We start from the raw sequence: 27,145 nt of genomic DNA on the forward strand, positions 1-27,145 counted from the left end.
GTTGTGCTAGGATGGTTTTCATCTCTACATGGAACAGCAGAGTTAATATTTTTGCTGTACGATTATGTATCAGGTCTGGTATGTGTGCTTGATGTTCTGGACGTATGTATTTTTCGTGCTCTTAGTGTGAATGAGTGGTGGTGGCATGCTAGGAGTCATTTGGTATTGTAATGCTATTGGGTATATATTCTGCCTGGCATTTATTAAGGATTGTGTGCTTGGTTTGAGGGAGTGATTGTTCAGAGGACTGCCAAGCATTACATCTATGCCTATCTCTTAGAGGTATATATTTTTTAGGTTTGGTGCAGGAGTGGCAGTGGAGTCGATTTACTCTATAGTGCTGAGTATTGTTCATCGTATCCATGGATTTCTGCTTCTTTGGCTCTAAGTATGTTTATGTTGTTCATTGTATGAACAAGTGCACTGTTAAATTTGCTGTGTAGATGTATTTAGTTCTTATGGAGCAGTTTATGTTTTGTTTGAATACTTGGTTTCAGATATATGAGGTATCTGCTGGTAGTTTGTTATGATATTGCCAGCAGGAGAAAGTGAAACCCTGAATCTTGATTATTGTCTGACATCATGCCACGCAATCCACCCTACTTACATATTTTTCTGAAGTTCTGAAGGGTGAACAGTTATCCTTTTCAATGCCCATAGCAAACTGTAATTTGTCATCATTCTTAAGGCATTCACCTCGAAGATGCTGCAACTAGTTAGACTTGTGCTGACTCTGCCACTAGGTATTCAGGCAGCATGATGAAATAATGACAAAGTAGTGTGACAAAACTTGAGAGGGCCCGCCTGCAAACTACATGCTCGAAGCTCTCGGCCCAGGGACCTGCCAGTACCTGTGGGGGCTTTTGTTAAGCCACTGACAATGACCTGTCCACCACTAATCATTATCAATCAATCAATCATATCATTTGTAAAGTGCAATACTCACCCGTGAGGGTCTCAAGGTGCTGGGGTGGGGAATGCTGCTACTGCTCGAAAAGCCAGGTCTTGAGGAGTTTTCTGAAGGTCAGCAGGTCTTGGGTCTGCTGTAGGTGGATGGGGAGGGTGTTCCAGGTCTTGGCGGCGAGGTGGGAGAACGATCTGCCGCCGGAGGTCGCTCTTCGGAAGCGGGGGACTGTGGCGAGGGCGAGATCAGCGGAGCGGAGCTGGCGGGTGGGGATGTAGAAGCTGAGTCATCTGTTGAGGTACCTTGGTCCGGTGTTCTGGAGTGCCTTGTGTGCGTGGGTAAGGAGCTTGAAGGTTATCCTCTTGTTGGCCGTGAGCCAGTGCAGGCCTCTCAGGTGGGGTGTGATGTGGCTGCAGCGAGGGATGGCGAGGATCAGGCGTGCAGAGGCGTTCTGGATGCGTTGAAGCCGTCTCAGAAGTCTGGCCGAGACTCCTGCGTAGAGGGAGTTTCCGTAGTCCAACCTGTTGCTGACGAGGTCCTCAGTGACCGTTCTTCTTGGTTCAGTGGGGATCCACTTGTAGATCCTGCGGAGCGTGCGGAGGGTGTTGAAGCCGGAGGAGGAGTAGGCGTTGACCTGTTTAGTCATGGAGAGGGTGGAGTCGAGGATGACCCTTAGGATGCGTGCGGGGTCAGTGGGTGTTGGGGCGGTTCCCAGTGCGGTCGGCCACCAGGAGTCATCCCAGGCCGAAGGGGTGGATCCGAGGATGAGGACCTCTGTCTTGTCCGAGTTCAGCTTCAGTCGGCTGTTCCTCACCCATTCAGCGACGACCTTCATTCCTTCGTGAAGGTTGATTTTGGCGGTGTGGAGGTCCTTGGTGAGGGAGAGGATCAGCTGGGTGTCATCGGCGAAGGAGATGATGTTGAGGTCATGCCGACGGGCGACGTGGGCGAGCGTTGCCATGTAGATGTTAAACAGGGTTCGTCTGAGGGATGAGCCCTGGGGTATGCCCCAGATGATCTCGGTGGCTTCGGAGCGGAAGGGGGGAAGGCGGACGCTCTGTGTTCTGCCAGAGAGGAAGGAGGTGGTCCAGTCCCAGGCCTTCTCTTGGATCCCGGCGCTGTGGAGGCATGTTCGTAGTGTGTGGTGGCAGACCGTGTCGAAGGCGGCTGACAGGTCCAGGAGGATGAGGACTGCCATTTCTCCATTGTCCAGCAGGGACTTGATGTCATCGGTGGCGGGGATGAGGGCAGTCTCGGGGCTATGGTTGCTGTGGAACCTGGACTGGGAAGGGTCCAAGATGTTGTTCTCCTCGTGGTAGCGGGTCAGTTGTTCGTTGACGGTCTTCTCGATGACCTTTGCCGGGAACGGGAGCAGGGAGATTGGCCGGAAGTTCTTGAGGTCCTTGGGGTCCCCCTTGGGTTTCTTGAGTAAGACGTTGATCTCGGCGTGCTTCCAGCTCTCCGGGAAGGTTGCTGTCTCAAAGGAGGTGTTGATGACTTTCCGGAGATGGGGTGTACTGGCTTTGTTGAAGATGTAGTGTGTGCATGGGTCTGACGGAGATCCGGAGTGGATGGTGTTCATGATCTTGATGGTGTCGGCGTTGTTTGTGTTTGTCCAGGAGAACAGGCGGTTGGTGCAGATGGTGGTTGTGGGGGCGGAGGTCTCAGTGGTTGTCGGGGCGGTTGTGGCGTTGAAGCTGTTGTGGATATATGCGATCTTGCGGTGGAAGAAGGTGGCCTGCGAGTCGCACAGGTCTTGCGAGGGTGGGAAGTGGTTGGTGTTCGAGCTGGGGTTTATTATAATTGTATTTTTCATATGTTTACTTGTGCTGCCATCTAGTGGGATGACTGTTACTGTGTTGAGAATATATTTCAAGCAAAGTACATGGAGAATGGCATTAATATGATCAGCAGGTGTTATTGTTTTGTGTACTTAAAGCAAAATAGAAGAAAACAAAAATATCACAGATGTACAAAAGGTGAAGGAAATGATTTATTCTATAATAACCTCAACTTTGGTTTTATATTTTATAAAGTCAAAACTGATATTTATCAAAGTTGCTCAGTGCTTAAAATGAAATAGACAATTGCAGATACTCATGTCACAGAGTAGCAGTTTGCTACTGAGAAAAACTGGCACTTTCGCTTTCAATTTTAAGAAGTGACGGAACGCCGCACCTGGTGGCACCTGCCCATTACGGCACTGAACGTGTACAGCAAACACACAATCTTCGCCACTATGTGTGACCTCACCAGTTTTATCTATGTCCTGCTAAAAATCATTTCTAGAGACACTGCAGAATGGAAACAAACGTCGCTTTGCAATGCCAGACATATATTACATAAAGCAGACACGTCAAGCGGAGCCGAAACCTCTCCAAGTGTGTTTGGAGGGTCCGGAAAGGGGGGGTTGTCTCACAAGCACATTAAATAAAAAAAAACAGCACTCCACTTTTATTTCTGGAAAGATGGTACTGAATAAATACCCTTTTTTTCTTTCTAGGCGGATTTGAACACTAACATCCAAGAAGAGGGTAGATCTTTCTACGGAGTTTCTAGTCAGTACGAGAGTCCGGAGAACATGATAATCACCTGTTCGACAAAAGTCTGCTCCTTTGGGAAGCAAGTGGTGGAGAAAGTGGAGGTAGGAATGGGAGATATAAACGTTTAAACATGAGCCTCTTGCAGGACTGTCTGCAGTGAGACCTCTGCCCAAGTGGGGCAGATCAACTGCAAGCAGCCACTGAATCCTTGCAGTCTTCCCATAGGCCTTTGCATTCTACAAATTATACTGCTTTTTAGTTTGAGCCTTCCAGAAAACCTATTGGGGTCGTACCAAGGACTTTACATTGGCCTTAAAGCTTGGCCGTTGCTTACCGGTGGGTGGCTTTATTGTCACTCACATTTGCTTGCTTCTTGTTCAGTGGCTTAACTTGTCAATCTTGTGTTTATCATTTCCCCGGACCACAGCTTCTTTGCTTGTGTTGTTCAACTGCTTACTTTTAGGTAACTAGTCTTTTCTTAAGCACTCCACAAGAGTGCATGTGTTTTCCAACTGTCTCCCTTGTGTGCTTCTCTGTCCTCTCGTGTTCCGTGTTTCTCTCTTTTGTCGATGTACGTCCCTCACCCCGCTCCATGTTGCTTTCTCTCACATGTGTGCTTCTCTCCCACACCCTAGAGTGCTTCCTACTGGTCCTGTGCTGTTTTCTCCCTTGTGTGCTTCTCCCCACCTTCTTTGTTCAATCAATCAATCAAGGAGTTTGTATAGCGCGCTACTCACCCGGAAGGGTCTCAAGGCGCTGGGGGGGGAGGGGTACGTCACTGCTCGAACAGCCAGGTCTTGAGCTGCTTCCTGAAGGAGAGATGGTCTAGGGTCAGCCGAAGGTGGATTGGGAGGGAGTTCGAAGTCTTGCCTGCCAGGTAGGAGAAGGATATTTCTCCGGAGGTGGCTCTGCGGTTGCGTGGTACGGCGGCGAGGGCGTGGCTGGTCGATCGTAGCTGGCGGGTGGGCGTGTAGAAGGTCAGGCGGTCGTTGAGGTACTTGGGGCCCAGGTCGTGGAGAGCCTTGTGTGCGTGGGTGAGGAGCCTGAACGTGATTCTTTTGCTGACGGGGAGCCAGTGCAGGTCTCTCAGGTGGCCGGAGATGTGGCTGTGTCGGGGAACGTCCAGGATGAGTCGTGCGGAGGCGTTCTGGATGCGTTGGAGTTTTTTTTAAAGTTTGGCTGTGGTTCCGGCGAAGAGGGTGTTCCCGTAGTCCAGTCGGCTGGTGACGAGTGCCTGGGTGACGGTCTTCCTGGTTCCGGTGGGGATCCATCGGAAGAACTTGCGGAGCATGCGCAGGGTGTTGAAGCACGATGAGGAGATGGCGTTGACTTGTCTGGTCATCAAGAGGGAGGAGTCCATGATGAAGCCTGTGAACGTCCCCAGTGTGTTCTTGTGGTTTGAGAGTCTGCCATTTATTGCAGTATTATCTTTCTACCTGTGTTTGGTACTCATGTGTAACATGCACCCGTCACTTTCTCTTGTAACACACTGTTTTCTACCTCTTACACTTGTTTGTTTTCAATACATGCACAAGGTCCACCGTTGCCTATGTAACATTTGTTCTTGTGCTTGAGTACCCTCCATATATTACAGTATTATACCTCTATGTTTACTTTGTACGCTTTTGTAACCTGCACACGTCACTTTTTCCTCCTGTAATGCACCGTTTGCTACCTCTTGTATTTTGTTGGTTCACGATTGTCACTTTTGTAATGCACCGTTTGCTACCTCTTGTATTTTGTTGGTTCACGATTGTCACTTTTGTAATGCACCGTTTGCTACCTCTTGTATTTTGTTGGCTCACTATTGTCATTTTTGCTTCATTTAATGTAACGTTTGCTTTTGTATTTTGTTCACTTGTAATGTTCTCATGTATCAGTTCTGTTCCTATTGTGAAGCGCTCTGACACCTTCGGGTAGAGTCCGCGCTATATAAAAACGCACAAATAAATAAATAAATAAATAAATAAGCCCAGGTTGCGTGCGTGGTCCGTTGGCTTGGGAGTGGTGCCCAGGGCAGGGGGCAACCAGAAATCGTCCCAGGCGGAGGGTGATGATCCCAGGATGAGGACTTCCGTCTTGTCTCAGTTTCAGTTTCAGGCTGCTGTTCTTCATCCACTCGGCGACGTCTTTCATCCCTTCGTGTAGGCTGGCTCTGGCGGGTTCGTTGGTGAGGGAGAGGATCAGCTGGGTATCGTCGGCGTAGGAGATGATGTTGAGGTTGTGTTGGCGTGCGATGGCTGCGAGGGGGCTCATGTAGACATTGAAGAGGGTTGGGCTGAGTGATGATCCTTGAGGTACGCCGCAGATGACTTCGGTGGCCTCGGATCTGAACGGGGGGAGGCGGACTCTCTGGGTCCTTCCGGCGAGGAACGAGATGATCCACTCCAGTGCCTTCTCTTGGATTCCGATGTTGTTGCTCTCTCGTGTGCTTCTTTTCCCTTACTCCCTCTACACCCGGTACCCTGACCCACTCCTCTGTTGCCCCTTGCCCCGGCCCTATTTTTTCATTGCATTTTTTTCTGTAGGACCAGGCATCAAAATTGCTCCTTGCCTTGAATGTTCCAAATCTAATTTCTGATCCATGAGTTTCAAATAAAATGACTTTCAATATTGGTGTGTGTCACTGCTACAGCCAGTGAGATATTGAACTATACTTTGATCTGTTACAATAATATTATTCGGTACTATATGTAGTGTGGTGTGTGTGTGCACATTTTGGAGTATGCTGCCACAAATATATTACTAAAGCATGGTGTGGTAGCGCACTGCCACTTACAGACAGCCCATTTTGCATTGGAATGGCCACTAAATGTGAACAGACATTTGGTTTTACTGATAAAACTATACAGCGTACAGTAAACAAAGCATGAAAGTTGGGTTTAAGTAAATATTTTTCATTTGCACATCACCAAATTAAGTTTATTGATTTGTTTTGATCCTATTAAAATATTTGTATCCATCACACTTCAGAATTACAAATGAAAGTGTTTAATTTGTGCTTTCATAACCTCTGAAAATATTTTGAAATATTTGTACGTTTGTACGTTTTGAGTTTTGTTATGTGTTAGAAAGAAGATGATCAAAGTCCAGGCTTTCCTTTCACACTCAGCAAGATTGCCACATTGAAGAGCAAAACAATAAGAGGAAGGAAAACCCTAAAAAGATGAACTACAAGATTTTGACGTTCATAGAGCTTCATTCAAGCTCAAGTTTAGATAAGCTGAAAAAGACAAGCTTCGAAGTCTGAACGTAATAATCAGGGCTCGAGTCGGGGGTACACGTGGGTGGATGGCGCCCCCCACTCTATTCACTGGGTGGACGCCGTCCCCCCTGCCAAGAAGCTGGGTCCCACAGAAATAAGCTGAACGTGTCCCGGTGTAATTTTCAGACACCGGGACATGTTGAGCACGTGACGTCATGGGGTCATTTACATATTGTCAGTCCCCCCACTTCTTTTTATAGGACTTGTGCCCGGGTAATAATAGACTCCACGTTGCTGTTGTTGTAATAAGAGTTCTTTTTTTTAGTATTCAAATATTTTCCAATTTTAGATTTCTGCTCAAACCACCACGTGTTTCGCAACACCATCAGTACATTCTTACTTCATCCAAGCTCTTATCCAATACATTTCATTAATATCCAATGTTCAGTAGTCTTGGTTTATCAGGAGAGATACTTTGAATCGAGCTGTTATAGCTGTAGCTGCACTTTCTGATACTGTTGCTGCTGCTTATGATGGCGCCACATTGACTCTAGAATTTTGTGGTCGAATTTAGGACTAACTCTCCATTGAACTTACTGTCACCAAACTTGAGGAAACAATTTAAGCAATCATGTCCATTGGAATGGCCACTAAATGTGAACAGACATTTGGTTTTACTGATAAAACTATACAGCGTACAGTAAACAAAGCGTGAAAGTTGGGTTTAAGTAAGTATTTTTCATTTGCACATCACCAAATTAAGTTTATTGATTTGTTTTGATCCTATTAAAATATTTGTATCCATCACACTTCAGAATTACAAATGAAAGTGTTTAATTTGTGCTTTCATAACCTCTGAAAATAAAATATTTGTACGTTTGTACGTTTTGAGTTTTGTTATGTGTTAGAAAGAAAATTATCAAAGTCCAGGCTTTCCTTTCACACTCAGCAAGATTGCCACATATAAGAGCAAAACAGTAAGAGGAAGGAAAACCCTAAAAAGATGAACTACAAGATTTTGAAGTTCATAGAGCTTCATTCAAGCTCAAGTTTAAATAAGCTGAAAAAGACAAGGTTCGAAGTCTGAACGTAATAATCAGGGCTCGAGTCGAGGGTACACGCGGGTGGACGGCGTCCCCCCACTCTATTCACTGGGTGGACGCCGTCCCTCCTGCCAAGAAGCTGGGCCCCACAGAAATAAGCTGAACGTGTCCCGGTGTAATTTTCAGACACCGGCACACATGGAGCACGTGACGTCATGGGGTCATTTGCATATTGTCAGTCCCCCCACTTCTTTTTATAGGACTAATAGGGTAATAATAGACTCAAAGTTGCTGTTGTTGTAATAAGAGTTTTTTTTTAGTATTCAAATATTTTCCAATTTTAGATTTCTGCTCAAACCTCCACGTGTTTCGCAACACTATCAGTACATTCTTACTTCATCAGAGCTCTTATCCAATACATTTCATTAATGTCCAATGTTCAGTAGTCTCGGTTTATCAGGAGAGATACTTTGAATCGAGCTGTTATAGCTGTAGCTGCACTTTCTGATACTGTTGCTGCTGCTTATGATGGCGCCACATTGACTCTAGAATGTTGTGGTCGAATTTAGGACTAACTCTCCATTGAACTTACTGTCACCAAACTAGAGGAAACAATTTAAGCAATCATGTCGCAATAATGGAGGCACATGCTTAAAAAATGATTCAATTTAGCTGATCTGATAAGCCAAGCCTACCATACATTGTATTCACTTAGTGTCTTGAAACTTTTGGCTAGAGGAAAAATCTGAAATTAGAAAATATTTGAATGATAAAGAAAGAACCCTTTTTACAAAAGAGCATTGAGACTGTTTATAATTTCAGACCTCTTAACTTGTCTTTTTTTACTTTGCCACATAGTTCACAAGAAAAAATCCTTTAACCTTGCAGTCAGAGAAAGAGAAGTAAACACCAGTCTCCATGATAAAATAATAGACTTTGTCAAAAAAACAGAGCCTAATATTTGATGTCTGTGACCAGATGATAACAACATTTAAAGGCATCGTTATTGTTCATTCACCTTCTGAACTTCAATATGGTTATTCTGATGGTACTGCAGCAGCAACCCCCAACCCCAACACCATTACTTCCAGGGCCTATGGCACACAGGCTGAAGCAAACCTAAATTTCAAAATGTTCGATTGATGTCAGAAAGGAGGCCTATAAAAAGCAGTCATGAATAAATCAGGCAAGAGTCAGATGGAATGATCTTAGCACCACTTTACCGTATTATAGAACTGCAGTCAGAATGACCTTGTTTTGACATAATGCTGGAAATATGAATAGTCACGGTGATGAAAACCAGCTACCTTTGCCAGAGATGTGGCCAATATCATGTGCATCCTGCAGAAGCAATACCAGCCATAAACCTTTTGCAAATATGTGGTCTTTTCGCACCATTTGAATACCCGGGTCGCAGATCACACTCCGAACTATCAGAAGGCATTTAACCATACAATGAAGCATGAGGTTTATGCAGCTAGGGATGTGCGTACAGGCGTACTGTGCTTTCACACAGTGGAAACTATTCTTATACCTTTGGCTCTGGTTCATGCTATATAAAACTGCAAAATAAAGAAATAAATGTACTTATAAAAACTCTCTCCACACAACTATTAGCATCCTATACCTAGCCTCGCTCCTCCTTCGCACTCTCTCTTTCTCCGTCTCCTTTGTTACTGTCTTATTGTTGCTGTAAGTTTTCTTTATCATCTATATCTGTTTTTTCTTTTCCTCTCAGGTTTGCCTCTATTTTGTTGTTGCTGTTTTTTATATCATCTGCATCTCTTGGTTTTGCCTTTTTCTCTTGGTTTTCTCTATTTCAGACCTTTTTGCCACTGTTTGACTCTGATTTTTGACTGCCTCTTGTCTATTGCTCACAGCCTTTACTGCTGTATACTGCTTGACCCTCCTATTTTGCCTTTTTGCCCTTTCTGCTCTTTTCAGTGCTTTTTCCCTTGTGGGGCTATTTCCACCTCTTTGCTGCTCCATGCATTCCCACTCGCTTCTTATTTCCTTCCACTGACCTTCCACACTGTTCCTTCTCTCCCATTTCCCACACTCCTTCTTCCAACCCCCGTCACAATCCTGCCCACCAACCCATCTCTCCTCCCTCCTCCCAGGACCTACCTAATGGCAGCAGCAGTACAGATGTGCCAATGTAAAGGTATTCCAAAGATAAGATCGTCAGTGCCCAACGCTAGGAGCCCTGGCCCTTCTTTATACCCACCACTACCCAGCAAAGAACCTCCATGCCTCGACCCCAGCTGCTGCTCTCCATGCTACCACCGTAGCACACCAAAAAGCAGGAGCATTCTCCTGCACGTTCTCATGCTCCCTCTCACACCCACTACTCACCACTTCTGCACAGATAGCACCCAATACCCCACTGCCTCACACTTATGTAGATCAGGCATAACATACACATCACTCTGCACTCTCATGCATAATCCTCAACACTTGTTTAATCATCAAACACACTTCAGACTACAGAGATCTGGAACCTGATTCACAACCATGTCCTGGACCTGCTATTCCAGATGGACACCTGGTTGCACCCAGCCTCGGCGTCGGCCATTGCTACAGCCACGCCAGCATATACAAGATCGCAGGCAGTACTGTAAGCGAAAGCCCAGAGAAAGGGAGACTATTGTAGTTAAGGACACCATCAGCTGCACCACCTCCAACGACACACCCACCTTCTACATGGAACACCTCATGTTTTGAGTTCACATCACAACAAACTTCACCCTGAGTGGAACCCTCTGATTCAAACAACGAGCACCTTGCACCAGCTTTGCCAGCTACTTCATGGACTTCCTTGCACCCCTCAACCTCAACTGCAACACTTTCATCATCCTTGGAGACCTGAACTGTCACCTGGATGACAGTACCAATCTGAACTCCACAGTTCTTCTAGAAAACCTCAGAAACCTGGGCTTCACCCAGCACATAGCTTAACTCACTTTCCCTGCTGGACCTCTCTTTGACCAGATTTTCCCTTCCTATGGTAACAACGCCATCTGCAAGCCATCACTGATCAACTGGACAAACCATACCCTTGTTAGATTCAGTGTGCCAGTCCCACTCCACCATAGACTAATCGCCATCGCTCTTGCCCACTAGAACCGGATAAACTGGAGGAGGACTGGATCACCCTCCTTCAACACATCAGCCCAAGCTCACCCGCAGACTGGCCAGAAACCATTCAAAACCTCAACAGATGGATCACCACCTACACCAACACACTGGCTTCCCCTACGCAACAAAAAACATCAAGAACCCAACCGCAAGCCAGCTTACAGAAAGAGGAACTCAGGATGATGAAGCATCACTACAAGCAACTGCAGCGCAAATGGAGAATGACCCAAGACACATGGACAAATGAACTTTTGTGTCTATCTAAGATGCTAGCACCAACAGATGCATAACACCAAGCACGCTAAGCTCCCTAACCACAGCAACACCAACTCCAGGAGATGCAAGGTGATCTTTGCCGTCGTAAAAGATTTCACTGACACCTGCGCTCCACCTCCCTCGCCCAAACCACCCCCATCTACCGAAGCACAAGTGGCGGACATTCTTTCTCCTATCTAGCCACTAAGACCTGGAACGGTCTCCCCCTCCACCTCCGGACCTCCTCATCCCTGCAGAAATTCAGAAAACCTTGCTGTTTGTTTGATTCCACCCAGTAGCAGAAACCATCTAGATACCCCCACGGGTGATGAGGCTAAGTTACTTAGCTGTAATCCTAGTTCTCTTCCAGGGGTATCCTCATCAGAGTCATAAGCACTTAAATATAAACCCAGAAAATAGCTAACAAAAAGTATATATGAAAACACATATATACACCTCTATACATATACATATAATCATTTCTAAAAACAATCAATGCAGCCTCCCAGAAAGCCAAACACATAAAAGGCTAAGCAATGCTGTGAGACCTAGTCTTTGCACATACACAAACAAACCAGGAGGACCAAGAGACACTTGAACTGCCTTTAATGACTAGCAGAAAAGTAGTCCTGCAAAGAAAAAGGCAGGCATTGTTAGCCCATAGGTTGCATTGGAACTTCAACAGCATAGAAATTAAAGCAAATGTAGAACATTAAAAAAAACTGGCACTGTGCCTTTAAGACAGCCATGACCCCTAGCTTCCCATCATGCCTCAGGGATGACAGTTAGGTCAGTTGTTCTTTGCGGATGTGAGAAGTTGGCCTGGCATATGATGTCCACTTTTCTAGTGGGCACCTTGCACCAGTCCAAACGACCCATATTGATGGTAGGTTTAAGACAACTTTTATGGAAAGCTATCCTAGTGGTAGCTGTGGAGAGCAGCCTTCAGGCTAAGTCTTGAAGGAATGTAAAGCAGCTTGTTTTACCAGTCTATAATCTCTTGAATGATCAAATGAAAGTACACCACACAAGGTATATATATCAAATATATATGTATTTATTCTAAACACAACCCCTCTTGTCTCTTTATGAGGCTAGAGGGAAAAGTACAATACAAGAACTTTACATAGCACTCAGTAAATAGCACAGTATACGTTTTGCCCTAGGGGCCTCACAAACCATATACTAAAATGGTGGTATAAGAACCACGTGAGGGATAGAAGTGCGGCCTAGGGCCTGTAGAACCGCTGGGGCAACCATGAACCACCCAAGGTAGGGATGCAGGAAACCCACTTGGGAGGCGTGCAGTGTCTAAACACAGCCGTGAATCACCATTGACTTCTATGGAGGAAAAGCAAGTTACAATTTTAAAGATTAAGGACACTTCGGAGTGAACTACCAAGGAACCCCTTTTGACTTAGACACTTCGAGAGTCAAGACCCATTGGAGCACCGGAGTACTCGTGTTACCTCACCCAGGAATGCCGGGTGCATAGGTGTCTTTTAGTGTCGGGTTTCGTCATCGATTCCAATGGAGAGCTGCAAAGAAGTGCTGCAGGCGACCAGAGGAAAAGTGTCCGGGTGGATCCAAGGATGGATCGGAGATCTGAAGAACCTGAAAACAGAGGGGACAGAGTGTGGATCACTAGCCAGTGATCAGGATGGTGACAGGAAGATGCCAGCCGATGTTGGGTGCTTTCAAGTGAAGTAGGTGAAGCTTGACTCTTCAGCCACGAAGTCCAGGAGGCGTCGACTATGTTATGTTGTTATGTTATGTTATGTTATTTTGTGGCTTTTATAGCGCACGGCTACTCAAAAGAGTGTCCCGGCGCTTTATTAACATCCTGGAGAACAAACACAACACAATAAAGAAAGAAGGGATCGAAGAAAATAAAATCTAAGCGGCAAAAAGCCAGGTTTTCAAGCCCTTCCTAAAAGATAGCAGGTTTGAATTGCTACGTAACGAGAAGGGGAGAGAGTTCCAAAGCTGAGGGGCCCGGAGCATAAAAGAGCGGCCTCCCAAGCGGGCCCTCCTCACACGAGGAACAATGGCGAGAAACTTCGACTCTGATCTCAGAGATCGAGAAGGACGGTATGGCATAAGCCTCCTCTGCAGGTGTTTGGCCCCAGTGGAATAGAAGGCCTTATGCGCAAGGGTCAAAGTTTTGAAAGCTATCCGCTGCCGAATAGGCAGCCAGTGAAGCGACTGCAGCAGGCCGGAAACGTGAACTCGCCTGTGGAGACCAAAGATGGCGCGGGCCGCCGCATTCTGGACCACCTGCATCTGTTGCAGGAGGTATTCGGGCAGGCCAAGATATAAGATGTTAGCATAGTCCAATCTTGAACCGATCAGGGCCTGCACCGTAATCCTCCTGTGATCCTCAGAAAGCAACGGAAAAAACTTCCGAAGCATACGGAGAAGTCCAAAGCAGGTGCCCGTAAGGGCAAGGATCTGAGATCTTAAGGTCAGACCGTTGTCAATTTTAACCCCCAGATTCTTCGCTAGCTGAGATGACTGCCTTGGAGGAGACATATCCGCAGGCCACCACACCTGCCAGTCCGGGTCGGATTGACAGCCAAAGAAGAGTACCTCCGATTTATCTGAGTTGCACTTGAGGCTGTTCAGTTGGAGCCATTTGAAAACAGCCCCAAGGCACTCACGGATACTCTCTCCATCAAAATCCTCCCCTTTCCGGCAGGTGAAGAGCAGCTGGGTGTCATCCGCGTAGGATACGATCTGGGCTCCGAAAGACTCAGCCAGAGCCGCCAGAGGGGTCATAAAGATGTTAAAAAGAGTCGGGCTCAATACAGAGCCCTGCGGGACTCCAACTCCCAATGGCGGCATCTCAGCGGAAGCTAAGGAGGCCCAGACCGTCTGTCGGCGACCAGCTAAAAAAGATGTAAACCAGCTGAACACCGTCCCCCTCAGACCGATCTCACGAAGTCTGATGAGCAAGCCCTCATGGGGAACGGTGTCAAAGGCCGCCGACAGATCGAGCATGATCAACATAGCTCTCCCACCCAAGTCTAGCGTCTCCTTGATGGCCTCAGACACCTCCAGCAGCGCCGTCTCCGTGCTCAGATTAGGGCGGAAGCCCGACTGAGTGGAATGGAGCAGATCGTTAGCTTCCAAAAAATTGGAGAGCACGCTGTGCACGTGCTTCTCCAGGGTCTTGGCCAAAGCAGGAAGAAGAGATATAGGCCTGTAATTGGCCAAGACCTCAGGAGCCAGACCGAGCTTCTTAATAAGGGGAATGACCATGGCTTGCTTCCACGCCAGAGGAACCTCGCCTTGGCTCAAAGAGAGATTCAGGAGAGGGTTGACCAGCGGGTTAACTACCTCCGCCATCTTCGCCAAAAATTTGGCCGGGCATGGATCTAGCGGCTACCAGATTTGAGATTGGCCAAAAGTGTCAAAGACAAGGCAGTTGAGATAGGCGGAAAGTCTGACAGGACAGGCCCCGAGGGGACCGATGGAACAAGACTAACCTCGGAGCCGGACAAGGCAGCCGCCGGCCGCGGTAGAAAAGACTCCTGTATCAACTTAATTTTAGCCGTAAAGAAGCATGCCAGATCCGATACCCACTTCTGGGTGGGAACAGACTGGGCCGCATTCGACCGCGGGGCGATATATTCCCTGACGATCGAAAAGATCTCTTTACAGGAGTTCGAGGCATCCTCGATCCTCCTGGCAAAATAGCTTTTCTTCTCAAGAAGAATAGCTCGGTGATAGGCTTTGACCCTAGTTCTAAACTCGAGTCTGGCCTCTGGGTTGTACTCGGCTCGCCAATTCCTCTCCGCCACCTTACACTGCCTGCGAGAAGCAAGCAGCGCACCAGTAAACCACGGGGCAGAAACCCGTTTGGGTAATGATCGAGGAGGCCGCAATGGGGCCAGATCATTCAGCCTATCCTCAAACCAGGCCTTCAAGGATTCCAGGTCCCTATCCAAAACCCCCGTAAGAGGGCAGGGATGTTCACACAGTGCTTTAGACAGCAATTATGGAGTCACCTGGTGCAATGCCCTTGTCGCTAATCCAAACTGCCTAGGGGCACAACTCCGGGATTTCTCATTGCCCAGTATATAAAACTGAGCCAGGTGATGGTCAGTCCAAAGAACCGGCATAAGTGCCGTCACCTCTATGGGGGAGGACGAGAAGACCTGATCCAGGGTATGGCCTTTGTCATGCGTTGGTTCGAAGAGAAAGGGGGCTAAGCCCAGGGGAATCGTGATATCAGATAATTTAATCACGTCTGGGTCCTGCACATCGTCCATGTGAAAGTTGAAGTCACCGGCCAGAATGCATGGTCGGCTCTCATGGCCAGCGATAGCATAATAGACTGGAGTTCTTCAAAAAAAGTGCCTGCTGGACCCGGAGGTCTATACACTAACAATCCTTTCACTGACTGATGCGGCGCCAAAGATAAAGAAAAGGCAAGGGACTCAGACCCTTTGATGGCCTCAGTGGGAATAATAGAACATACAACAGAGTTCTTCACCACGATAGCTACACCGCCACCCCTTCCTTCCGGTCTGTCCTGCCTATAGATGCTATAATCTGATGGGATCGCCGAGGCGATATCCGGGTTGGAGGAGGCTCCCAACCAGGTCTCTGTAAGCATCAGACAGACCGGTTTTTCCAAAGTCAGGAGGTCAAAGAGCTCCTGAGCGTGACTACGCACTGACCTGGTGTTTAATAGCATACAAAGATGCTTCACCGGGACCACCTCCCGGTAAGGGGGTGGCCGTAGGCCAGCGCCTTTCGACCAGCCACAACCAGGGCATTTGCTCTTGCCCCTAAAGCGAGCAGGGAAAACCTTGAAGCAGCCACACGATACCCTTTGTAGGGACCGGAGTTGCCCAGATGTATAACTGACCATGATTGCTCCAAATGAGCACGGTCACCCCAGGTCCAGATTTCCCGCCGCTCCGCCCACCTCCGGGACGCTGACGGGCGCAGACGGGCTGGACTCTGGCGTGACTCCGGCGGTGATCCGGCGTTCCTGCTGCGCGTTACCGCTGCGCGTAGGTATGGCTCCCTTTAAGAGGAGGTCGATAGCCAAAACCGCTAGAGCGTTTACCCCAGAGCCAGAAAACCACCCTCACCCAAAATGGCCGCTGCGAAAACGGAGCTGCCGGCAACACACACCCACAGGAGCCGGGACCCGCCAAGCGCGGTGCAAGCCACAATTATAGTGCAGGTAGGTGGAAGCCCTTTAAAAACAGGGGAAAGAAAGTAATATAAAAATAAAATATTAAACGAGGAAGTTTAAAAATAGCGCAGCAGAGTCACACCCAAGCGCCACAACTGAGCGCTAAGCAATGAGGCGCCCAGCGAAGCCTCGAGTCCACTGAACTGCAGGACATCAGGTGGCAAGACAGAGCCCCCTGGTTGCCTCCCTTAAGAGGAGGTCGATAGCCAAAACCGCTAGAGCGTTTACCCCAGAGCCAGAAAACCACCCTCACCCAAAATGGCCGCTGCGTAAACGTAGCTGCCGGCAACACACACCCACAGGAGCCGGGACCCGCCAAGCGCGGTGCAAGCCACAATTATAGTGCAGGTAGGTGGAAGCCCTTTAAAAACAGGGGAAAGAAAGTAATATAAAAATAAAATATTAAACGAGGAAGTTCAAAAATAGCGCTGCAGAATCACACCCAAGCGCCACAACTGAGCGCTAAGCAATGAGGCGCCCAGCGAAGCCTCGAGTCCACTGAACTGCAGGACATCAGGTGGCAAGACAGAGCCCCCTGGTTGCCTCCCTTAAGAGGAGGTCGATAGCCAAAACCGCTAGAGCGTTTACCCCAGAGCCAGAAAACCACCCTCACCCAAAATGGCCGCTGGGAAAACGGAGCTGCCGGCAACACACACTCACAGGAGCCGGGACCCGCCAAGCGCGGTGCAAGCCACAATTATAGTGCAGGTAGGTGGAAGCCCTTTAAAAACAGGGGAAAGAAAGTAATATAAAAATAAAATATTAAACGAGGAAGTTTAAAAATAGCGCTGCAGAATCACACCCAAGCGCCACAACTGAGCGCTAAGCAATGAGGCGCCCAGCGAAGCCTCGAGTCCACTGAACTGCAGGACATCAGGTGGCAAGACAGAGCCCCCTGGTTGCCTCCCTTAAGAGGAGGTCGATAGCCAAAACCGCTAGAGCGTTTACCCCAGAGCCAGAAAACCACCCTCACCCAAAATGGCCGCTGCGAAAACGGAGCTGCCGGCAACACACACCGACAGGAGCCGGGACCCGCCAAGCGCGGTGCAAGCAACAATTATAGTGCAGGTAGGTGGAAGCCCTTTAAAAACAGGGGAAAGAAAGTAATATAAAAATAAAATATTAAACGAGGAAGTTTAAAAATAGCGCTGCAGAATCACACCCAAGCGCCACAACTGAGCGCTAAGCAATGAGGCGCCCAGCGAAGCCTCGAGTCCACTGAACTGCAGGACATCAGGTGGCAAGCTGACCAGGAGCTGGATTCGAGCTGTCCCACGAAGGATGTTGAGTGCTGCAGCGTCGGTATCCGGATTGGACCCAACAAGTCTTGGCAACAGCAACCCATGCAAGAAGACAAGATTGGCTTCGGTGCAGACCAGCAAGGTCTGAGGGACTCACCCTTTGGAAGGGAATCAGGGCACGTCTGGAGCAACCAGGAAAACCCAAGAAACAAAGGATTGTCCTTCATGGGGACCCAGGACTAGGCATTGTGAAGGAGCCTCGAGCTGTGGTTTAAGAAAAGGGACTCACGGAAGACTCGTGGAGGTCAGGCCTCTCAGCTTCGGTGCAAAAGGTGCTCGGGCAAAGGTAACAAACAGCCCAATGCACAACTTCGGGAAACTTCGGGAAGTAGGTGTAGTTGCAAAATTGCAAGATGTCCAGGAGTTCCGGTCCCACGTCTCTCGCGATGGCTGCGGGTCTCAGCTTTGCTGGGATCTAGTGTCGGCATCAGAGAAGTCTAGAAGTCTGTGTCCTGTGTCGTAGATTCTTCGGGATCCGGCGGGAGCCTCGAAAATGCAGACCGGCAAGATGCTCTTAAGTGCCTATTTGAACAGGGGAGTCACTCCTTGACCCCAAGGGAGATTTCTTCCGTCTTCCAGTCGATGTGGAATGTCGAAGGTCCAAGATTTTGTGTTCATAGTTTCGTGCAGGGTAATCTAAAGTCCTAGGGACTGGGGTCCTATACTTATACTAAGTTTAGGGGATGGACTAACTCTAAGGTCCCACATATGGGAGGACCTGGGGAGGGGGTGATTACACCCCTTCCCCTTTGTCCAGTTTCGCGCCAGAGCTGAGGCTGAGTGCCCCAGCAACCGGTTTGAACTGGGAAATGCATGGAGCACCTTGTGTGCCCCAGGCAGTGTCTGAAAAGCATTCACTGAATGCAACTCACCCTGCCCCAATACACTAAAGCCTGTTTGGGGAGGTGCTGGCACCTCCCTGAACAGGAAACCTATTGTCCAAGACTCCCCTGCCGAAGTTTCGTCCAGCAGCAGGAGGTCAGACTCGTGTCTGTGGCAGCAGCATCCATTTTGTGATGCTGAGGCTCTTTTAAACTTTAACCGGGTATACCAGTGTGTACATTTCTTCTCCCTCTGGAAGGGTGGAATGCTACCCCCGATGCCAGAACTGGCGGGGGTAGTATTCCAAAGTCTTTGACACCAAACACGGCATGTTTTGATAAAGCCAAACCAAAGTTAGCATTGACCACGAGATTTATAATGCACTTAAGAGTATATGGTATGGCCATATAACAGAACAGCTATAAGGAAGGGATTCTGAAAGCTGCAGGGGGGCTCAGCTCATGCTAGGGCACACTCTCACACAAAACCAAGCACCCTGCCTTCGGGATTGTCAAGGCCTGCCATAGGAGTGACTTATAGGTTAATATGTGTCTGTTTTAAATGGTGGATATAGGTATACTATATCCCAGTAAGGGGTGTTTACACCACCTTACCCGGGCTACAAGTGCAGACCTGTGGTGCCATTTTGGAAGGCTTCCCAGGGGTGGCATAATACATGCTTCAGCCCCTGGTAGGCCTCTGGTTACCTATGCCCTGGGTAACTAAGGTACCATATACTAGGGGTTCACAAGGTAACTCAGTAACCAATCTGGTATGTACCTAAATGTACATGGAATAACTTTAGAGAGAACAGCTAGGCTGTGGTCCTGATTATCAGGGCCACAGCCAGACTTAAAGTCGAACAACCAGTGAAACACAGCAAAAAGTGGGGGTAACCATAGGAAGCAGACCCTACTCTCCTACAGCGGAGACCTGGAAGTCAGGATACAAAGAGATGACAACATTTTGAATCATTTGCCCGGGAAGGTTTGTGGGTTGCTTATGACTTTGATGAGGATACCCCCTGGAAGAGAACTAGAATTACAGGTAAGTAGCATATCATTCTCTTCCAGGAGATCCTCATCAATGGTCATAAGCGCTTGAATTGAATAGCAAGCTCATCCCCTAATCCTGCGGGCAAATGACTTCCATAAATGACAGTAACAGGAAGGAAGGAGGGGCGGGTTCTTAAAACCACTCTGTTGTGATGAAAAAACTTGTATGGTTCCTGGGAACAGAGCGCCTGAATCTCGCTCACTCTACGAGCTGAAGTAATTGCCACCAAAAAGGCAGCTTTCCATGTAAGGTGCTGAAGGGTGGCTTTGTGAATAGGCTCAATGGGGGGACCCATACGCTTAGAAAGAATCAGGTTCAACTCCCAGGGAGGTGGAGACCGGACAGGGGGAACAACTTTCTTTAAACCCTGAATGAAATCCTTAACCACCTGTAGCTGGAAGAAAGAAGGGTTAGTTGGAGACTTTCTGTACGCCGTAATGGCAGCCAGGTGTACCTTTATATATGCAAATTTTAGACCCAACTTGGCTAACTGTAGGAGATAGGGCAACATTACCTCCCGTTGCCCCTTGGTAGGTTGGAACCCATTATGTATACACCACAAATAAAATGACGTATATTTAACAAGGACCCCCTGAAGACATAGATACTGTAGTTCCTAGGTCAGGGAAAGAATATCAATTGACAAAAAACAACCTAGGCAACCAATATATAGAAACACAATTTGATGTAGAAGGACAAATGTCTGACATATATTATAAAATCAGTATTTTATTATGAAATTAAAAATACAACAAATAATGACGTAATACAATTTTTAGGTCATAAAAAAATTAATCACAAAATTGCAAAATTAAAATTCGTACATGGTACATTATACATAAAAAACACTATACAACACTCTATACATAATAGGGGGGAAATTAAAATAAAACAATTAATTAACACCAAAGAGTGTCAAATAACTAATAGGTGGCACAATATTTCTCAGAAATATTGTGCCACCTATTAGTTATTTGAAATATTGTGCCACCTATTAGTTATTTGACACTCTTTGGTGTTAATTAATTGTTTTATTTTAATTTTCCCCCCTATTATGTATAGAGTGTTGTATAGTGTTTTTTATGTATAATGTACCATGTACGAATTTTAATTTTGCAATTTTGTGATTAATTTTTTTATGACCTAAAAATTGTATTACGTCATTATTTGTTGTATTTTTAATTTCATAATAAAATACTGATTTTATAATATATGGCAGACATTTGTCCTTCTACATCAAATTGTGTTTCTATATATTGGTTGCCTAGGTTGTGTTTTTTGTCAATTGATACACCACAAATAAAACCTTTTCCATTTTAAAGAATAGGAATGTCTTGTAGAAGGTCTTCTGGACTCTCTCAAAATGTTCATGCAGTCCTGAGGAAGACTTAGGTGGCCGTACTGGAGGACCTCAGGAGCCATGCTGCTAAGTTCAATGAGGGACAGTTGGGATGATGGATTCTCCCTTTCAACTTGGACAGAAGGTCCGGTCTGCACAGAAGCCTACTGTCTGGACACTCTGAGAGATGCAGAAGGTCCGGGTACCACCAAAGCCATGGCCAGTCTGGTGCTATTAGAATCATCCTCGTCCTGGAGCGTGTGAGTTTGGTTATGACCTTTGGAATGAGACGAAGAGGAGGAAAAGCATAAACAAAAGTTCACTACCAATGGTGGTCAGTAAAACATTGACGCAAAGGTGTGGCATTTTTTGTTTGACTCATCAGCAAGGAGATCGATGGTTGGATAACCCAATTGTTGAAAAATGTTCGCCACCACTTTGTCGTGTAGAACCATGTTTTGTTGATCATAGAAGTGACGACTTAGGGTGATAGTGCACTTTTACAAATTCGCATACCTTTACAGCTAAGCGTAGAAACACAGCAACAAAGTGACTCATGAGATAATTTTTCCAACTGCCACTGATCTCTATTGCATGTTAGTTGGTGAACATTGTGCCCTCAACCACAGGCATTTTACCTACCAGAGATTATCTTAAAGACACAGAAATACAATACAATGACTGAAACATGTTGTGTTGATGTGTACAGTACCAAGGACCATACAGAAAGGCAGTCTATCAGTACAAAGGCAGAAGCACCCAAGTCTGAATGTTTTTTCCATGTATTCATCCATGCTGTGAAATGAACTCCCCGTTCTCCATACACACATATTTTTTTTTAGTTTCTAGAGTGTGTACGTAATTCAACTGGATGTTGTTTCATTTTACAGAATGTGGAAGGTCAGGCATTAGTTTATTCCTGTCTCAGTCCCTCTCTTTTTCATGTTTTCTCTTTCTGCTTTCCTCTCCCTTTTATCGATGTATTTTCCTCCCACACCCTTTAATGGACATCGACAGGTCAAATCCTCGGAAAAGGAGCTGGAGAACCACAATTTACAGTGGTTTTCAGCTCGTTTTCCCTGCCACCGTGTGATATTAGCTCCTCAGTGGAGCTAATATCACACCCTGTGATGGGGGCCGATATCGTAAGTCACAAGTTGGCACCGTGTGAGTTGGCAGATATGAATGCATGCTAACCTTTCCGCATTTGCTTTGGACTAATAAATGTGTACTGTCAGGAATGCTGAAGTGGCAAAGATGGACAGTGTCCGCCCTCTGGTGGACGGTAGGCAGTACAAAACAAGTGCTCAAGTAGTTGCGGTTGGGAACTCGAAAGCCCAAAAAATAATCAACGTTTTGTGTTCTTTTGGCTCTCCGTTCTATAGAGAGGATTTACACATCAGTATACGGTGGAATAAGTTTGTCAAGTTACTCAGTTGTCATATTTCGAGGTTATCATGTATGGCTTTATATAATTCCTGGTGATCATTTTCTCTAGAGGAAGAATAAATGATTGATTGAGTACTTGACATTTGCATTGAACACGTAGCTATCCCACAGGATTTCTGGAAGCTAGAGCAACAGGAGAATTACAGACCCAAACGGATTACCACGTGGTCAGAGGATTTCCGAAAAGCAAATGTGATTTGCAGTTCAGCACAAAGGATTCATTTTAATATTTCTACTTTTTTCGAACTTTATTGAATTGAATAGCAAGCTCATCCCCTAATCCTGCGGGCAAATGACTTCCATAAATGTTAAAGGAGGGAAGCCCAGGAGTGCATTAAGAGCCCCTCAAATGAAAACAGTTTATAATTTAGTATACACATGAGATGCATATGAAAAACAGGTCCACATATTGTTGCATAGTTAATATGTAGGGTGTGGAGCCAGCTTACAAGTTTAGTGCTCGAGGACAAAAAAAGTCAACATATATAACGAAGGCGTTTACATCCTTTTAACCGCATGCGCGCTAGCGGTTTTCCCGCTGCGATTTTAAAAATCCCGCGTTACATGACGCTCGTCATGAGCGTAGAAGGGGTTAAAAGGCAGTTCCTTCGTTTTTGTAAGGCTTATGCGGAGACAGTGATGTGAAGAAAACAATAATAGTTTAACATATAGGAAGGGGGTTCACAACAAGTGACATCATACATTCAAAGCCAAAATTCCAATAATGCTGACTAGGTGTAACACTTCACTTCAGTTCAGGTTATGTGTTCACTTTATTATGTTAAATGTGTTATGTTCAATTATATTATGTTGCTATTTTTTCTCCTACATACATTTTCCCTCTTTCGCATACTAAATCTGCTCCTTTTTACTCCCATATTCAATACCTTCCCAAACGTGGATTTACTGTATGTTATTATAAACATTAACAATATAAATGATATTGGCTGAGTCGCCAGGTCAATGCAAAAGCCCCAAGGGGTGGAATCTCCCAGAAAGATGTTTTCCTAGGGAGTTGGACTGTCATGTTCTCTAGGCATTCATCCATGAAACGTACCCTGTTACAGGTGGCTGGTAGATATGGGATAAAGTATGCACTGTCGTACGTTATAAGGATATTGCAAGTCATCGAGGAGTTCTATGATCATATAGAGGAAGGAGGCCGAAAGGCTGAGTTCTTTTATAAGGCTATGGAACACTAAGGTGATGTGCAAAATAGTTATTGTGTCACAGCAGGGGGTATCTTATTCCCTGTAATACATGGTCACACCATCACCTTTCCCACAAACCACTTAAATCCTTTGTGTGTAGCTCTTTCATATGCAAGACAGAGCCTGTTTGTAAAAAGTAAGAATGAAAATAGCATCTCTGGTTCAGAATTTAACACATCAACCAAGCTGTTAGATATTTGTTGCAAAAAGATATTAGAATCAACTTAATACAAGTCAGTTACAAAAAATATAGAAAGATTCTAACATTTCTATAATTACCAAAGGAGTACAAAAAGTATACATGTTGCAATAAATATCGCCTTTCTGCTGGTCACTGTACAGCTGGAAATGCAGAGCAAAGAAAGGCAACATTTTGTTTTTGTTCTTTAACAGCTGCTTTAAATATGCTCCGTGACCTTACCTGCCTTTCCTCATGGCTCCTGGCAGAAGGCATTGTGACATCAGAATTCAACAGCAATAAACGATTACAGTTGAGTTCTGATATCATTTCTTTATAATAGGTAACTGGGTGTGTCACAAGTCGTCTATTATAAAGAAATAAGACACAGGTTTATTATACAGGGATTACAGAATCTTGTGTATTATATGTAGTCCTAAACTTTTTGGAGTAAGTGCCCCTATCACCAACGTTTCCCATTTTGCCAATTTTTATTGTCTCATTTCTCAGGGAAACGTGTAAGTCCATATGTGGTTCTGAGATGTCAAAGGACAATACTTCCAATAACGCAGTCAGCAGTTTTTGGACAATTGCTTATCTACATTGGGGGAGGCCAAAACATACTTTTCCTTTAGTGTTCTCTTTCATGAGTGTCGTTTTGGGGTTTTCTTATGGATTAGGTATGACATTTTAATTTGCATTGGATGCTTCAGACATGGTTTATGTATATATGGAGTGATTGTGTCTCATCATGGCTGGCATAGGTTTTCCTGCCATATCTCTTATGCTCAAAGAGTTCAGTGCATATTGTGCAGTCAAGTGAGAGAGACTTTTTACAGTCATGGTACGGACAGGTGTTTGGGAGACAGGGTCTTAAAGCTCATTGAGTTTATCAAAGGTACAGATGATTGATACTTGAAGTCATTAGAGCACCATCTGTTTATGTGGGATTTGGTTTGGTGCTTGCGGTGATAATTGGAGTCTTGGTGTCTATTTTATGAGATGCCATAACTGTGAGTTATCATTAGTATGACAGGTTTAAGACCTTCATAAAATTTAAGGATCAATTCTCTGGTGAGCCAAGAGAAAGTATGATATCAGTCATTTGGTTTAATAGATTTCAAAATTGGAGGGAGTAAGTACAGTAGTACAAGAAATTGTAGGAATTATGATCGAGTTATTTACTTGACCTAGAAAAGTTTAATGAGTGGTCGAGCTGTCATATAGGCGTGGTAATGGTCCAGTTATTGGTCCAGGTTGAGAGCTTAAGTGCCTGCATCTTCGAGACACAAATTCAGTTCCATTTGACAACCTCTTTCAGTTGTCAAAGAGACTTCAAGCACAAAGTTGTCAAAGAGACTTAAACCATTGGTCCAGGGATGATTGTGTTCAATGGGTGCTACACTCTGAGGATGTGGAGTGTGAGTGGTGAAGCTGGTTAAGAGGTGGGCCATAGGGGATATCTCTGTTAGGCAACATGCAGCTTGCATCCAGATGAGGGATTTTTTAGATGTCGGGTGGGTGTTAGAATTCAGAGGAGGACATCTGGGATATCTGAGTTAAGCAGAGGAAGGACATATTTTAAAATTTTTAGGAAGGTGGAAGCTAAAGTCCAGAAGAGGTTGATTGATCTGGGGTTTCTGGGTTTGGCAAGATGGCGCTTACGGCCAAAGAGGAGACAACTTGGGTGCAGTCGCGGTCGGCATGACTCGCAGGTGGAGGGTGCGGGGGTTGCGCGGGGGAGGCGATGTTAATTTAATTTTTTTTTTAAACTTTAAAAAAACTTGCCTCCGGTCCGGAATCCCACGTCGCGTCTCCTGCTCAGTGCTCACAGGAAGCAGAAACAGGCAGCCTCCCTCTACTCCCCTAAGGCAATCACAACACTGCAATGGCAGCGTTGTGATTGGCTAGGACGCCATCCTTACAGGAGTCTACAGGGAGGCTGTTTTGTTCATGCAGGCTGCACAGCAGCCTGCATGGATAAAACGGAGAGTGCAATGACTGGTTTGGTCGGCCCTGGGGCCGACCAAACAATCAGCGCCCATAACATTAGGTTAGCCACTCCCTGCCAACCCGCCTGCCCCCAACCAGGCATACCCTTCTTCTGCTTTCTCGCAGTGCGGGAAGCAGAAACGTAAAATGGTATTTATACCATTTTACGTTTCTGCTTCTCGCAGTGCGAGAAAGCAGTGGGGCGATTCTCTGACGCCCACGTGGAGGTGCCGCCCCAGCTTGGGTGCCTGTCTTCAGCCGGTGGAGGCTAAAATCAGGGGTGGGACAACAGGGGTATTGTTTTAATCAAGGAGTAGTGTAAAGTCCTTAGTTAGAATTTGGCATATGCAGCATATCCACAGAAATGTGATGGATGTCCTGTCAACCCTATTTAGGATTATAGGACCTCTAGGCACTCTGAACAGGACAGATGGGGCACTCTTTGCTTTTTGGCAGATTTCCCAATTCAGATAAACTTTAAAAGTTGCCCGAAGTCCGCAGGAGGGGCATCCTGGGAAGAAGCTCAACTTGAAGAGGGTTGATCTGGTGCCAAATTGTTTGCAAGGTTTATTCTAAGAGAAAGGAAGCAGGATTCAAGCAGCTGAAGGTTTTAAATATGTCCTTGTATCATAACCCTACTGCAGTCATTAAGACTGAGGGTTAAATCAGGAATGTATTTACTTGTCCTTGTGTTTTGCCCCTAAATCATCTCAAATAGAGCTCTGATGTGCAATTAGTGCAAACAGAAAAGACAGCAAGCTGTCTGCACTTTTACCATTAGAGGGTTGGATGTTTCGGGGCCAGTTGACAAACATGTAAGAGTACTTAAAAAGAGTACTCCAGTAGTGCCACTCCCCTATACTCATACATTATTTTGTGAATTGCTCTCTACGGGTCAGCATTCAGAAACTTAAAAGTGGTGTAATTAGAACAAGCCAGGGACTGCTGAACATCAGTAATTTGGCAAATCTGAAGCCGTCTATTAAACTCTTTCGTTCTACGAGGGGAAGTGTCACTTTACTCGCAATTTTTCAGCCTCAAATTTTCTCTTTCTCACCTTTTTTCCTGCAAGTCTTGGTATAGTTTTGTCGAATTATTGAAGAGCACAAGTTGCCGCCTTTTGTTTGTGGGATGATTTAATCTGACCTCTCCCTGTGTTTATTGGTTGTCTCCCCCCCCCCCCCCCGCAGACTGAGCATGCGCGTTACGAGAACGGCCGCTACCTGTACCGGATCCACCGCTCCCCGCTCTGTGAATACATGATCAACTTCATACACAAACTCAAACACCTTCCCGAGAAGTACATGATGAACAGCGTGCTGGAAAACTTCACCATTTTACAGGTGAGGAGGATTTGCCCTTTGTGTTTTTTCTGCAATTTTCCTGAATTTGCTGCTAGATTGGTTAAAAACAAGACACAGTACATTAAAGGAAATTCTAATAAAAATGTCCTGCGACCTTTTCAAGTTCAAATCTCTTTTCGATTGATTGGCGAGA

General features: G+C 46.0%; 1 protein-coding gene across 1 annotated transcript in view; it reads left to right on the forward strand.

The window, feature by feature from the left end:
• The window catches only part of TEAD4 (TEA domain transcription factor 4), a 479,147-nt gene that overhangs the window by 439,287 nt on the left and 12,715 nt on the right, over positions 1 to 27,145 (forward strand). Inside the window, exons 9-10 of the mRNA XM_078647400.1 lie at positions 3,408 to 3,548; positions 26,839 to 26,991. Of these exons, the coding sequence (XP_078503526.1) occupies positions 3,408 to 3,548; positions 26,839 to 26,991 (294 nt within the window). The remainder of the gene's footprint in view (positions 1 to 3,407; positions 3,549 to 26,838; positions 26,992 to 27,145) is intronic.

The sequence above is a fragment of the Lissotriton helveticus genome, chromosome 1_1 (assembly GCF_964261635.1).
Source record: "Lissotriton helveticus chromosome 1_1, aLisHel1.1, whole genome shotgun sequence".
NCBI classification, from domain to species: Eukaryota; Metazoa; Chordata; class Amphibia; order Caudata; family Salamandridae; genus Lissotriton; species Lissotriton helveticus.